Source organism: Musa acuminata, chromosome BXJ2-3 (assembly GCF_036884655.1).
Source record: "Musa acuminata AAA Group cultivar baxijiao chromosome BXJ2-3, Cavendish_Baxijiao_AAA, whole genome shotgun sequence".
Taxonomy (NCBI): Eukaryota; Viridiplantae; Streptophyta; class Magnoliopsida; order Zingiberales; family Musaceae; genus Musa; species Musa acuminata.
The window spans coordinates 9980122-9996121 of record NC_088340.1 but is presented as its reverse complement, the minus strand read 5'-3'; the positions used below and the strand labels follow the sequence as shown (position 1 = coordinate 9996121).

Here is a 16000-nt window from a genome sequence, read left to right as displayed (position 1 = left end):
AAATAAGTTTATTATATTAGTCTTATATGTAGATTATATTTTATTTACGTGTAATAATATTAGTTTATTACACAAAATCAAGATATTTTTCATCAAGAATTTTAAAATAATTAATATAAATAAGATAACTTATATTATTGGTATTAAAATTTTCAATAATAGATCTCAAAGATTACTAAGATTATCTCAATAAGTATATATTAACCTAATTTTAAAAAGATTTAGTATGTTGTTTTGCATATTACTAAAGGTCAAAGATTCAGTCAAAACTAATGTTTCTAAAATAACTTAGAAAGTAATTAAATTAATAATATTTTATAGTTTTACTCAACTAGTGATACACATATTACTAAAGATAAAAGATTTAGTCAAAACCAATGTCTCAGAAAGAAATTAAATGAATGATATTTTTTTGTATATATAATTATAAGTCTATTATATATTTAAACCTATACGAGATAGATATTAATTTTATAGTTAGAATGCTTAATAGATATCAAAATAACTCAGGAATGGAATATTAAAAATTATAAAGAAAATGATGAGATATCTAAATGAAACGAAAGACTTCATGCTCACATACAAGAGATCAAATTAATTTGAAATGACGAGATATTCAGATACTAGTTTTGCAAATAACTTCGATAGTAGAAAATTAATTTCAAGATTTATATTTATATTACTTAAAAGAATAATTTCTTGAAAAAATATAAAGCAATCATTTATTACATTATTAACGATGAAAGTTGAATTTGTGACATTTTTTAAGACAACAAATCAAATTTTATAGCTGCAAAATTTCATCTAAAGTCTTAGTATAGTCGACTCAATTACTGGGTCACTAAAAATATTTTATTTTATATTATAGCAATTTACTTATCTAAGAATAATAAGTACTTTAATGATTCCAAATATATCGAGATCGGGTGGTTAGAGAGTTTAAAAATAGTAAGTATTGATAGAGAATCTAAGCATCACTTTGATGATTGTTAATCTATTTACTAATACTTTATAGATTAAAATATATAAAAATATATATTTTTATAATTAGACTTGTGAGCAACCCATGATATATATTTAAGTGAATATTATTATTATTATTATTATACTTATCTAATTAAAGTTATTTATTTTTATTATCCTATTTATATTTATGTTGTATATTATATTCGAATGTGATAATAAATTATGAGTTATTATGGATTAAATTAGAAAAATACTTTATAATATATAATTGTTATAACTCGTATTGATAGTCGAGCCCGATATAGTATTATTATACTTATTAAATTTATTAGCTTGTTTTAAAATTTAAGATTATAAAATTCTTTTCAAAATTTTTAGAATCCAATTGGATAAAATTATTATTAAATAAATTTATATATTTTTATTTTAAATTTATTCATATCTTGTCAATTAATGGATTATAAAAAATATTATATTATATGATTGTATTTAATTAAGTAAGATATATTATATATATAATTATTTCTAATTACAATCATCGATCAAAAAAAAGTTTTTTTTAAGAAATGATCTTGATGAAAAATGTGATGACATTACTTTTACAAATCAAATAAAAATTTTTTAAATGACATAAAAGGATACATAATCTTAATCTTGATATTTTATTATTTAGTTTTAATTTTGATATTAAATATTATTTTCATATAACGATGGCAGTGGTATATGATTATATAAAATACTTAATCTTCTCTTTATGCTGCAAAGATACATGGACCTCATATGGCAAACAAATGGCACATAGATGCACTTCACTCTATATCTGATCATTCTAAATCTCATGTAACATTAATTCATAGGAAAATCCAAGTCTCTGGAGAATATGCTGCTGAGGGACTTCAAATAAACATCCAACACATGCAATTCAAAACCTACGATGCCATAACAAATGCGGTAGATGCAACAATCTTATACCCACGGATAGACAGACTAGAAGATGACAGACAAAGACTAGAAGCTTGTTAAGAGAAAGCAGAACCATAAGCAGCAGCAATTCTCTGGTTATTATCACTAGATTATAAGATGACAATATTTGGTGATTTAAGCAGCTGGCTTCTCCCACTTGAGGGGCTTCACCACCTCCCAGGTGAAGTCTGGATCATCCCTGCCGAAGTGCCCGTAGGCTGCTGTCTTGAGGAACCTGCCATTGCCACCCCTCTTCAGGTCAAGGTTAATGGTGATCATCCCCGGCCTGAAATCAAAGTTCTCCTTCACTATCTCCAGAATCTCCTTGTCGGGGATTTTGCCGGTGCCATAAGTGTCGACAAAGACCGAAAGGGGTTCAGGAACACCGATGGCGTAAGAGATCTGGACGATGCAGCGGCGTGCAAGTCCATTGGCCACGATGCTCTTAGCTGCCTGCCTGGCGATGTACGCACCGCTGCGGTCGACCTTGGTTGGATCCTTGCCGGAGAAGGCACCGCCACCATGGGCTCCCCAGCCACCGTAGGTGTCGATAATGATCTTGCGGCCGGTAAGCCCAGCATCGCCATGAGGTCCGCCAATGACGAAACGACCAGACGGATTAAGGTGGAAGATGGTCTTCTCATCGAGATACTGCTCAGGGACGACAGCCTTGATTACATGCTCCTTCAGGTCAGCAGCAATCTCGTCATTGGTGACGGTCTCATCGTGCTGGGTGGAGATGAGCACGGTATGCACACGAATGGGGACCATGGCACCGTAGTCATTGCGGTACTCGACGGTAACCTGGGTCTTACCATCGGGCCTCAACCATGGACAAGTTCCATTTTTGCGGACGTCGGTGAGGCGAGCTCCAAGTTTTGTAGCGAGGACATGGCTCAGGGGCATCAGCTCAGGTGTCTCGTCTGTTGCATAGCCAAACATGTGACCCTGATCCCCAGCGCCGATCTCCTCAGGGCGCTTGGTGAAATGGCCATGGACACCCTGGGCAATGTCAGGGGACTGCTGCTCAATGTTAACAAGCACCTTGCAACGATCTGCATCGAGGCCTACATCATCGGATGTGAACCCAATAGCACGGCAGGTGTCGCGGACAATCTTCTCATAGTCGATATTGCCCTTTGTGGTGATCTCACCAAAGACCATGACCATGTTGGTCTTGGTGCACGTCTCACAGGCAACCTTGCTGTCAGGGTCCTGCTCGAGGCAGGCATCAAGAACTGCATCAGAGATCTGATCACAGAGCTTGTCTGGGTGCCCTTCATTGACAGACTCAGAGGTGAAAAGGAAGGTGTCCTCCATTTTACCTAAAGTTGGATCCACATAGAGCATATATCAAGTAGGTAAGAAAGAACACTCAAGAAGAATAGCAGAAGTCAAATCTAGAAGCACAAAAGTCAGCCGGAAGCGAAACCTGCACGAGCAAAGTCCACGCAGGTCTTCAAGCAGAAACCAAGGTAGACAACAGGCTACAAACAAATGAAAGGGAGCAGTTTGCTCGATGACTTCAAAGAAAAGAACTTTTTCTTTCGGAACCAATGAAGACAATCGAAAAATCCACAGATCTAGCCAAAACAACGCGGAAATCGCAGAAATTGAAACCCTATCGCCACTACAACAAATACATTAGGATCAAACTTCGAAGGTACACGCAGACATCTACACCCTAAATCAGATCCATCGGTTCAGGGAAACTGAACGTGTTGAGGAACGAAACCAAGGCAACGCCCATCACAGGAAATGAAAAGAGCGAGTTCACGAACGAAACCAAGGCAGCGCCCATCACAGGAAATGAAAAGAAAAGGAGAAACGAGATCTGGAGAGTCCAAGGGAGATTAGCTCACCAGATCTGGCGCCGCTTTGAGCTCTCTGAGGAAGACGGGGCCTCCCGAATGCTGAATGCCCGCATCGGCCCTGACCGGTATTTTAAGATTCGATGGCGCCCGTGATCGAATCGCGGCCGTCCGATTCGATTCGATTGGGTCACGCGGCTCACGGTCCTGTCTAGGTGCGCTCCAGTAAGCGGCTTTATCTGGGGCTTCACCTAACACCCACCTGGACCCACATCCGCACCAGGTTCAATCGGCTCTCGGCTCACGGCTCATTCGGCTCCCTCACTGCTTACCGGCTCAGATCCCCATGTGTGTGTGTGGAATGTGGAACGCAAAACAGCCAAGACGTGAACCATTTGTTGCCACGTGGAGAGTAATCTATTATGACTTTCAAACTTATAGAAAGGCGTGATGGAGGATTATAAATAATAGAGCATTATTGACAAAATTGTATTTATCATTTCACGGTTTCAACCTGAATTATCTATTCAGGTTGACTTTTTTTTTCCAGAATCATTATTGACAAAAATGAGTGACTTTTTTTTTCCAATATTTATCATATTCTAACTGATGCAATGATCAGATTTAAGTTTGAATATGTTGTTGGATTGATAAAGTATTTTCGAATTTCTGGTTAAAAAATTATAATTAGAATTTAATTATTTTATAAATATTCATAGAGTTGAAAAATATTATTGAATTGCTACGACTAAAGTCTCCAACCAGCACATGGAAGCTAATGCTTTGGCTTAAAGCCAGCGGCTGCAGCCAGCGAGAGTGCCGCAGTTTGACCTCCGTTGTCTACTTCACACCAACTTTGACTTCACCCGAAAGCTGGGATGATGGTAAGAGGAAGAGTATCAGAAAGAAGAAGTGGTGTCTTCACAGACCACTTTGTAGAATTGGCTTGCTCCGGCGTGAACTTCAATCCTACTCGGTGGCCCAAGTTAGATGAGACACCAACTTGTGGTTTCCGGTGAAATCACACAAGGACGTATCAAGGGCTCCAAATGGACTTGGCAAGTTTCTGCCACAAGATCTAAATGAAGCTGAGGTGATGAGATGACTTGATTACTCGACCCACCAGTGGAAGCTGCAACTTTACTGCAATCTACATGTTTTAGTGAATAATTTAAACATACTTTGATCCAAATTGATGTTTACGATCTGCTTTCTCCATCACTAAGGAAACCGAAGATGACTCATGCTGTTGCGTTGGTCGTGCTGCTTTTTGAATGCACGAAGGTCAAAGAAACACCATTGCCGCAGCTTGACCTCAAGAACAAGTGCTGTAGGTGGGGATGCGACGTTGAAGCTCTCACTGACCCTGCAAATGACAGTTTCAAGTTTCTTTTATTTTTATTTTTAAAGCTGATATAATCTTTGGCCTCTTTCTCCCTTATCATCGTCTTCAAGAGCCCGTCGTCTCTCTACAGTCCTTGTAGCCCAAGTTCAATCAGCTAATGCTTGATCTCTCTTGATCCGACACACTAGCCTTTGCTCTTTTCGATCTTTTTCGATGATTCTCTCATCTTCCTCATGTACAATGGTCCGAGAAGACTCATTCCTCCTCATTTTTCCTTCTCAACCTCTCTGAAATTTTTATCACCATTGATTTTATTGTCTGCCTCATATACTCTCTCATCTTATTCAGCATTACTTTTGTCCATATCATCGTTTCCTTTCACGATAAGAAGATTGACTTTTTCCTTTCTAATATTACCTACATCCCTATTGCTCTCATTCTCTCACTCTATTTCGATATCATCACACTCATCATCCAAAAAATCTGAATGTCGTCGTCGATGATGAGGAGATAATCTTTTCTATGGTCGCATGAAAAATCTCATCATATATCTTATAATCGAGGCTCAAGGATTATATAATATGGATTATATAATATGATGAGGCCATTGGAACAAGGCTAAAAATAATCTTATTTAAAAAAATAAAAATTTATTTTATGAGAGTAAGCAAATAAAAAATAAAAAAACTCCACTGGAAAAAGTAAATTTGATGTAAGCCATCAGAATTATCTCAGATTCTCTGACGTACGAGAAGTGACAGATGGCAATCAAACTTGTCCCAAAATTTGATGCAAGCAATCAGAGGGCAATGACAATAGAGATTGGGCTAAAACACTACATTTTGGGCTTCGACCGGGTCCAACAACAACCGGTCCAATAATTTCCGGCTGGATCGGGTTAACGACGGTAGAAAACCATTGCGATTTCGTTGCCACCTGTTCCTCCCAAATCCCAAACCCTTGTCCGCGCGTCGGAGAGAGATCGAGGCGAATTGCGGAAGGGATCGAGAAGAGCCTCGGTGGATATGAGAGTTGGATTCATGGTTGGGATCCTCGGAGGCATCCTCCTTGCCCACGCTGGCTATGCCACCATCCAATGTAAAGTCCTACCCATTCTTCTTCTTCTTATCTTTTGTTGCCGTGATCGGATCGAAATATGATTTGGTCCACACCCGATGTTTCGGATGTTCTCGCTTCAATTTCTTGTATCTGTTCTTACGTCGATTTGGAATATAGACAGAGGGATGCTGAAGATCGTGGAAGAAGAGTTCTCGCGTCCTCCGATGAACGTAAGATTCAGATCCTTTTCCTAGTTTCCTTTTTGATTCATGTAATTTCTCTTTGCGGTGATTCCTTTTCAATTCTAGTATCTTTGGATCTATGATGTGGAGTTCCCATGGCTATGAATCATCGCTGTCATATTAATAATATTCCTTTTGATTTGGTGTTTATGGATCATTGGATTGTTCTCTTAGGTTGTGGTCGAGCTACTACTGGGGTTGGCTTTCTGCATATGGGCGGCTCTGGCGGCTCCTGCAAAATTTAGATCCATACATCCTGATTCTGAAGAAAATAGGTATTTGTGTATCTGCATGATTTAGATAGTTTTCATTCTACATCTTGTTGTGATTGGCAAATTCGGCAAGCTGCTTTATATATAATCTGCTCCAATGTAGTTTAGTCAGTACAGGAAAATTAAGCGATCATTGTCATGGTATATTGATTTAATATGTATAATTTTTTTACTCATAATACCTGCTAGTACTTGATCAATATGTTTCAAAACTAACATAGTTTGATGTTTCCTTTCATAGGCATTTCTTTATCTAGATATTAATATGGACTCTACCAAATTTGATGCCATAGTAGAAATATAGTGTTCCAGGGGTTCATATGGATGGAATCAGAGTGATGTGGCTAGGGTTGGTACTTATTTAAGATGAGAAAAAAATAAAGAAGTTTCATACTTTTGATTGCATCTGTTTGAGTATTTAATAATCCCACTAATGGATGAGAACATAAACAAAAAATAAAAGACAAACATAGAAAAGGAAAAACGACACTTAGATGCACCAGTTGGAAGGAGATGATGGTTCAGAATCACCGGCTTACTTCGTATGTCCAGTAAGTTTCTATGGCTAGGACATATAAAATGCCTTTTTAGGAATGAATATTTTTATGCATATGACTCTATTACAAATATGTTCTTTGAGTTGTCAGGAGGGAACCAATTTTTCCCCTCGTGCTCTTTCTCCAAGGAAGATTCCTGTTCATCACAGCCTTCTATTATTTTCTCCTCTTTTTTGCTTTGCTTTGCTTTGTGCCCTTTTCTAATTCCATATAGCTTAGTTTTTCTGCATACTACTCATTTGGTTAAACCAAATGTTCATGTTCCTACCAAAGATAAATTGGTGTAGTGTAAGATGTACTAAAGAAAGGAACTTTGTAGAGAGGCTTAAATTAAAATTAATTTTGTGCATATTATGGATCTGGATTATGGTAGATGAAGAATGAAAATGGAGATAAGATCATATTGTGATCTTGAGTAGTACAATAACTTCTGATGGGTTCGCTTCTTCAAAGTCTCTTCTTGCTGTATGGTTATTTAGAATTTTAGATGATATGGGACATTGGCTTACAATGGCTAAGAGAGGACTGCCACTTTGACCAGATGAGGTAAATTACACTTTTGTATATTGATAATTAAAGATCATGAAAGGTGTACTTTTCTGGACCGGTACCTCATATGGAGCAACCTGATGTCAACATGACCTGACATGTTTAAGTCAGTTATCAGCACCAGGTTGATTAAATCATATATATCAGATTGCAAATGTCATGTTTCCCAAAGAAAAAAAGACAGTGAGAATTTGTACCTTACCCAGCTCAAAACCCTATTGTGTTTATTAAAACAGATCACTCTAAACACCTGATTTAGCTTCTTGATAAGCTTCAGCATACACGGAGGGTTATAGTATAATATCATCTGCAGTGTCTTGAATAATCTACTGGCTCAATATTGTATTGAGCAATTCGCTTGCTGAGAACACTGTACACAGTTAGAAGTGATGACAATAGAAGAGACAAACTCAGATATAAATAACTGTACTAAGATTTTTTTCCACGTTGACAATGCTGTCTTTGGTTCCAACTTCTTTAGTCACATTATCTTTTTCCATTTAATCGAGTCCAAAGTTACGAGTTGAGTTTGACAAATGAAAAGGAGCAGGACTATAAGTAGAAAAATAAGACATCAAATTACTTTTTATCTTTGCTTGGAAATTTAGGTTCCAAAGAAATAGTAATCTTTTAGAAGCAGCATAAGGCAACCGCTGATGATGCTTGATAATGTAGGTTGTCATGAAATTAGAATAATTAAATAGATGTTGCTTATCGAGGATTAGTCACTATGTGCTTCATCAATCTGTTATGTATATTATTTCCGAGTCCAGCATAGAATATATTATCCTATCTATGGTGTTGGTTGAATCTTGCAGTTATCATTGTAGAATAACTGTAGATAATCAAAACCATGTGCTGTAGTTGCAGTGTGTAGATTGCTGTCAAGTTTACAGGGTTTTTCTCTTAAGGATTTATTGTATTGTGCCATGCATATCTAGCGGTTTAAATGAACAGTAATATGCATGCCAAATGACTTAAGTTGTTGTTTATGAACTATAAAGTGCACGTTATGAATGAAGTAACCTTGTCAACTATAATGCAGTTGTTCCTCACTTTGCATCTGGTTTATAAAAATAGCATCTCACGCATGTGTAATGTCGCACATCCCACTTCGTTCTCAACTTTCAGCCTGCAATCGCGTAGACTTAATTAATTCATGGGTACATCAGGATGAGGTGTTCAGAATTCATATGTAAAAGTCATCAATCACCTGACAGTTGTGGGACATTCATGAAAATTCAATTTATTCTATCATGGTGTCTATCTTGATACATTTCATGCTTATAGGAAGCCGTTTTGAATGTGAACTGCAGGATCGTGTCCTTACCAACAAACCTGGATTTCATGATCTTCAATCACCGTGGCAAAGTGTTTCCGTGTAATGCGGAGTACAAGTTGAAAAAGTAGGTCCTTTTCCCCCTTAAGGCACGAGGAATCGGACCTCCTGTCCAGCTTCATCACAATCCACCTAAATCGGTGTGAGGTAGGTTTCATTCTCTAAAACATGAACCGTATGTTGATTATTTCCACACTTTGCTTCGTGTAGTAGTTTATTAATTTTGGAATGCCAGTGTGTCCATTGAACTTAGTTACTCCTGTGACATCCATAAAATTTCCTGTTCTAGTGAAGCTTTAGTTTATTTGTACGTGGCAGCCTAAACGGAAATTTCTTTTGATCAATAGATGTTGCTTTGCTCCCATGAACTCCTGTAAATGGTTTTGATGGAGTGGCATCAAATCTAAACCGAAAGATGGTTCAAGGAGTTGATGACAAATATTGGGATGTTTGTCAATTAACCTGGAAATCTCACTCCGATGTTAGAAGCCGTGTAGGTCGACTCTTGGTTGATAATTAATGGTTGAATTGAATCACATGAAGATTGAAAAATGTAGCACATAACCATGTGAGAGAGCTTATGCAATTTAAATGCCGTAGGTACCTTAAATCTTAAAAAGTAAGTACAGTTTACGAGGAATGCGACAGTATTAGTATTATATGAAGACGTACTCAAGTGCGAGGAATGCGACTGTATCAGATATTATCTACATTAATTCATGAGACATTTACTCCAGAACACTGTACTCTTACCCTGTTGTTCAACTAATTCAAGTTATCTATATTATATTCCTCCAGTTTGATCATCTCCTGCATCTCGTATAACAAACTACGAATCTGCATGCCTTGAGCATGAAAGCTCTCTCTGCCCGACAAGAATTCATGAATCACTCCATCCAATTCAAGCCAACTGCAGCCTGCAACCTTTTTCACCTGCAAATCATTCATCTGCTTTCTCACTTTGCCTGCGTCATCAGGTCGACCAACATCCTTGAGGATATTAGACATCAAAACGCAAGCACCACTGTCTCGAAGACCCGATTCAGTAATCTTTCTCCATATACGGTCAGCCAGTCCAACGTTCTTGTGAATTCTGCAAGCACTGATTAGCGACTTCCAGATGACAGAATTAGGCTGGACCGGCATAGTCTCCACAAACTCCACGGCCTCTTTTAGACACCCCGCACGTGCCAAGGCATCAACCATGCACCCGTAGTGTCTTATGTTTGGTTTCAACTTGTAACGCTCCGTAAAGAGATGGAACAGTCTGCGTCCCTCCTCGACAAGACCTGCATGGCTGCAAGCACTTAAAATGGCAGTAAACGTGATATCGTTGGGGATCATTTGGAAGTCATCCTGCATTCTGTAGAACAGGTGGAGGGCATCTCTTCCACGACCGTGAGCTGCAAGGCCTGAGATGATGGAGTTCCAAGCTGACAACTGCTTGTGCTCGAGCTTCTCGAAGACGTAAATGGCATCCCCAATGCAGCCACAGTTGGAGTACATAACCACGAGAGCGGATGCAAGTACCGAGTCGACTTCTACACCCATCTTGTCCAAATAGGCATGTATCCATCGCCCCTGATCAAGAGCACCAAGCTCCGTGACTGCCGGAAGGACGCTCACAATGGTGACTTTGTTCGGCGGGACGCCCGCGACTTGCATCTCGAGGAACAGGTCCAATGCCTCCTTATACTGTGAATTCTGCACATAGCCCGAAATCATAGCCGTCCAAGTGACGACACCCCTCTGAGTCCTCATTCGATCAAAGATCCTTCGAGCAACCTCAACGTGACCGCATCTCAAATACCCAGAAATCAACGAGTTCCAACAGAACCGGTTCCTCTCGGGCATCGCATCGAAGAGCTCCTGTGCAATCCCCAGCGACCCGTTCCTCGCGTACCCATCAACCATGACGCTCCAAGATACCACATTCCTATCAGCCATTCCATCGAACACCTTTCTTGCAGCATCCAAATCCCCGATCCTACACAACCCCACGATCAAATCGTTGCAAGAGACGATGTCCGGTTGGGAGCATCGTTCGAACACCTTGAGCGCGTCATCACAAGCAAGAAACCTAGCGTACATCCTGAGCAGGGATCTCTGAACGAAGACGTCCGAGAGGAGGAGGCCTCTTTTGACGGCCTGCCCATGGAGCTGCCGCCCTTCCTCGGCGGCGCGGAGGCCGCAGCAGGTTTTGAACAGGGAAGGGAAGGCGATATGTTCAGGCTCGAGGGTCCCCGAAGAGAGAAGCCGATGGAAGTCGACGGTTGGGTCGGGAGGAGGATTGTTTCCTTCGGGTGTTCTTCCGGTTGTGAGAAGCGCGGGGAGAGTCCTCCCACGAACCCTTGTCGCACGAGGGCTTCCGCGTTGCCGTTGCGGGCGAGATGGAACGAACAGTTGATGCTGAGGCAATGGCGTCGACATGACTCTACAAACCGCGGCTTGATATGTTGCGAACCAACATGCACACAGTAGTCCAGTCTCTTTATTTTGACGACAGAAAGGTCAAGTCAACGACACGACTGCATCACTATTAGCAGTGAGTGGCTTCTCATCTGGGCTTCGTTGGTGCGCAACCTTCTTATGTGGGCTTCTCAGCTGGACTTCTCCTCTGCATCACTGTTATGCAGTCACTTCTTTTTCTGGGCAGCTAACGCAATAATGAGAAGTTGAAGGATCGAGAGAGAGAGAGAGAGTCATCTATTTTAATCTTGCCAATGATTTGCCTGTTTACCTTGCAGGGTTGATAGGGGTCCAATCAATCAAATCGTATATGAGCCGAAAGAGATGAGAGGTTGCAAGTTTCTGCGTGCAAATGAGTTTTCCAAAATGTTCAACAGATGTAACTTATCCTCGGCTGACAACTTTTTCACGTGGTGATGTTCAATCTTAACTTTTATGCTACTTTCTTTCTCTGGACTTTTGTCTCAAATGCATTGAATTGAATCATCGACTAAGTAACCTGAAAAGTGCATCGTAACGTAAACTCGTGGTTTAAAGTTACAATAGGCCCAATAGTAGTTCCGAAAGTATCAATTTCAATCTCTCCAAACTAAAAATTAGAATCGAATCATCTAGATTTTGATTATGGAATCAAACTGGAACAATCGATTCCGATTTAGATGATTTCGGTTCCGGTTCGAATCATCAATTAACCTGTAATTTTTTGTGCATATTACCTGCAATTCATAGAGGTTTTTATGCATAATATCTAACTTTTTTAATGACACATATGTTGATGATAAAAGCAAAACCATTTTCTCTATCAGGCAGAGTGTGATGATGCCTGGTGGAAGTGATGATTTTAGGTTATAGTGATGATAATGATGATGATAATTGATTAGGGATGTTGGTGAATGCAGTGTGGGTGGTGCAGAGCAAAGGAGAAAAGAGGTGCATCCTCGACCTGGAAGGCCAAGATAAATAGAGAAAAAGTAGCCTCCTCGATGACACTTGGTAGCTTCTCCACTTCCAACTTGCAGAAACCGTACAGCATTTATTGAAACAAGCAATTCAATGTGCAGGTTAAGCAATCTGTCTGCAATCAAACAAGCTTTCACTACGACTCACAATGATTCAAACATGGGCCGAACGTAGGAGAAAGGACAAAGCGGCTTGTCGACCTCTTTTTCACATCTGTCAGCCTCATTTCTGTTTTGCTTTTGGCATGTTGCTTCAGGCGAAGGAAAGGCTTAGTGGAGCAGCGAATCTTGTCATCCAACTCTGCTCATCTCTTTCGACCAAGGCTTTGCTAATGTTCATGTACTGGGGGGCTGGCATGATGATACACACAGGAATGCAGATCTGCAGCAACAGGATCCAATAAGCTCACTTGGACTCTTCTGTTGTTCCCTAAGATATGAGCCTTGGTTCGCTGCATCTTGAGCATTTTGATACGTACAAACTGAAGATGTTCGTCTAGTTCTGCAAGGTACGTGAAGTATGGATGGTTGGATGCTTGGATAAGGACAGCAAGAGTGAGGCTCTTCTTTCTTTCATGTCATGAAAGATGAGATGGATCGCAATCTCTTCCCACCAGTCAAAAGCTGTCCTCAATGCTTGCTTCCATCTTCTCAAAAGAACTCAAAAGCATTCTCCATTACCGAGAACAGATCCATCTGGAAAACCTGTGAGCTCTCTCGATGACCTTCATCATGCTCTGGTTGCACAACGGAGAGAGTATGCATCTCACTGGAAGTACTCTTGTCTTCCTTGTGGCCAACTTTGGAAGTCCACAGGTTGCCACTTGGAATTCCCTGTCCTAAGGGCATTATATTAGTGTCTCACGCCACACTGACTTCTACATTTCAAATCCTTCGCTGTGCTTCACCAGCAACTGTAATATGCCATGCGAGCATTGACCTAGTAATTAGCACTGACATGCTGTGCATCATTCACTCACGCAATGATGCATGTGCAGATCCCCGTTTCTCCAGGAAAAAGAGATGCTAAAGCCGACGACAGACACGGCCAATCGCGGTGGAGAAAGCAGGGAGACAATAAGTATCCATCGGTCTATCGAGTTTGTCACGATGGCGATCGCGATCGCAATAATGGAGGTATTCTTCGAAGTCTGCAAGCAGTGCATTCTCCCGTTCTTTTGTTTAACTCCTACTCCTCCTTAAGGTTGAAGCCTCTTCCCCTTCCACGTGCTTCTGACCTAAACAGCTTAGCATGCAACATTCGCTTGATGAACATGCAATCATTTTTCTCAAGTCAACACACACACACTCTCTCTCTCTCTTTCTTTCTATATATATATAACTCATTCGAGTCCCTTGTGATCTAACAATTCAAATCGATCCAACTTTGAGACTCTACCTGTGAAGCTTAACTATTGGGAAGCAGCAACCGGTACATGGCAACGTCATGGCTGAAAGAATTACGTAGAAGACGTGCCATCCGTTTCCTCCGTGCAATACGTAAGTAGATCACTAACAAGACGCTATGTGCTTCCGTTGGCAGCAAATACCAGCCCCACTTACAGAAGACAATGAGCAAGCTTGTTGGCCCTACAAGATTCATCCTCCCTGTGCAGGGAGCTGTCAGTAATATAATAATGTGGATAAACACCAAGACTTTCTGCAAGAACAACTAGGGTTTCTCTAACCATAGAGTTGAATCATCTTTCTTTGGCTTCATAAAGAACACGTCCCCGAAGCATTATTGGGCGGGTGCAGATGGACGCTCAGGGAAAGACGGTACGTAGTGGTTGCAGCAGGTATTAAATAAGTCATCTTGTTTGAGGTGGAGGATGGAAGGTTGCGTGGGATGAGTTCATGGCGGCTCAAAGGGTGGCGCGTGCGGATGCGATAAGAGTCGCTAACGACAAGGAAAACAACGTCAGAGGTTTTTAGGAACTGGAGAAGCAAAACCCATATGAGCCGATGACATTTTGTTTGCTGTTCCTTGTGATTCTCTTGCAAGTAGAAACTGGACGGTTTGTGATTGGAATGATGATGATTGAAATCACACATGAAGCAAACACCATGATTCTATCTGTAGAATATATCTCCTTGGCACCAGTAAATGGCAGCTCTGTAACTCAATCTTTTTACCCGCCTTTCACCTCTTGCATTGACTTGCATCATACCTAAAAGTTGAGCATTACTTCCAAGCAAGAAAGCTGAGGCATCACCATGGACTAGAGCTTGCAGAGGATCTGCACCTTTCCTACAGTGGAAAGATGGATGTCTTCTTTAGTAAGGATCTTTCTCTGAAGGAACAATATTGTCAAAGCATTCTTTACAGTGTGAAGAGTTAACATTAAGATTTATCTATGGCATTTGAATTCAATAGTGTCGGGAGTAGGTCTACTAAGTCCTTGAGTGGAAAAGTAATAAGCCAGTGTGGTGTGATGGTGATGGAAGATTAGTTCAGTTCCCTTTATCAAATACATAAAACAAGAGCTGCTGCATGCCATAGATCATAAAGTAGCTAATCTTTTCTTTTGGGGGGGGGGGGGGCAATAACCAAGTTGTCCCCAACTATATCATATCTGTCTCTCTTTAGCATATCCCGACATCTATCTGAACTCTCATTTGGATCTCTTCGGTTTCCCTTAAGCTCCACTGTGTATGCATGCAGGCAAATAGAATTTAAATCTAAAGATTGAGCCTGAAGCTGTAGGAGAGGTCAGATATCTACAGAAATGTTCTTGTAGCATAAATTGACCTGCACCGGTTGACCTTTGGCTATGGGTAACCTCATCTGCCACAAGAAATAGTCAGTAAATTTGACTTCTTGATCCGAAGCTAAAGACAAAAGTTAGCGAAGTTGTCATGCGAAAAGGAAAACTTGTAGGATGATGAAGCTTCATCGGAGGAAGTCTCAGTTAGAGGTGATCACAGATCACGTCAGCCTTCGCTCTTCCACGCCCGGAGAGAAAGCTAGAGAGTCTTGGAAATTAGCTTTCTATCAGCCAACACATAGCCTCCCGACTTCAATAAATCATTTATGGCGGAGCAAACGGAAGCACACTATTTTCAAAAATAAAAATAAATAAATTATCTAATTATCACTTTTATTTATCTCACAATTGTTAATTTTTATGTTTTGAGTTTCTTTCGATAGTTCCACGGTGTTAGCTAGCTAGTTTTGAAGGTCTAAAACTAATATAAATAAATGTCTCCTCTAAACCAATGAGATTATTAAAAAAAAGCAATCTCTTAGGTTTCTAGTAATAATTTTCTATTTTAGTTTTCGTCCTATGGTATCATAGCCTTGGTTTTAGTGTTAGCATAATAGGTTTGTTATGTTCTCTATACTCGCTACGTAAAAAGAATCTTATGTATCAGAAACTTAATTTGCTAAGTATAACCCTATAATAATAATGGTGCCAATAACAACGACATTATCGATGATGATAGTGGCAAGTTCGACGATGACGAC

At 40.0% G+C, this 16000-nt stretch overlaps 3 protein-coding genes across 3 annotated transcripts; 1 reads left to right on the top strand and 2 right to left on the bottom strand.

Moving 5' to 3' along the window:
• Positions 1-1961: 1961 nt before the first annotated feature.
• Positions 1962-3926, bottom strand: LOC135607325 (S-adenosylmethionine synthase-like). The gene is made up of 2 exons (XM_065099072.1): positions 3792-3926; positions 1962-3254 (listed from the first exon to the last, which is right to left on the bottom strand). Exon 2 carries the CDS (start codon positions 3247-3249, stop codon positions 2065-2067), a length of 1185 nt encoding a protein of 394 aa, XP_064955144.1. The 5' UTR covers positions 3250-3254; positions 3792-3926; the 3' UTR covers positions 1962-2064.
• A 2082-nt stretch (positions 3927-6008) lies between these two features.
• Positions 6009-9413, top strand: LOC135607326 (membrane magnesium transporter-like). The gene is made up of 4 exons (XM_065099073.1): positions 6009-6183; positions 6322-6374; positions 6561-6661; positions 9081-9413. The coding sequence occupies exons 1-4, from the start codon at positions 6111-6113 to the stop codon at positions 9172-9174; spliced, it is 321 nt and encodes a 106-aa protein (XP_064955145.1). The 5' UTR covers positions 6009-6110; the 3' UTR covers positions 9175-9413.
• A 319-nt stretch (positions 9414-9732) lies between these two features.
• Positions 9733-11717, bottom strand: LOC135607324 (pentatricopeptide repeat-containing protein At1g08070, chloroplastic-like). The gene has a single exon (XM_065099071.1). The coding sequence runs from the start codon at positions 11531-11533 to the stop codon at positions 9869-9871; it is 1665 nt and encodes a 554-aa protein (XP_064955143.1). The 5' UTR covers positions 11534-11717; the 3' UTR covers positions 9733-9868.
• Between the last annotated feature and the right edge of the window lie 4283 nt (positions 11718-16000).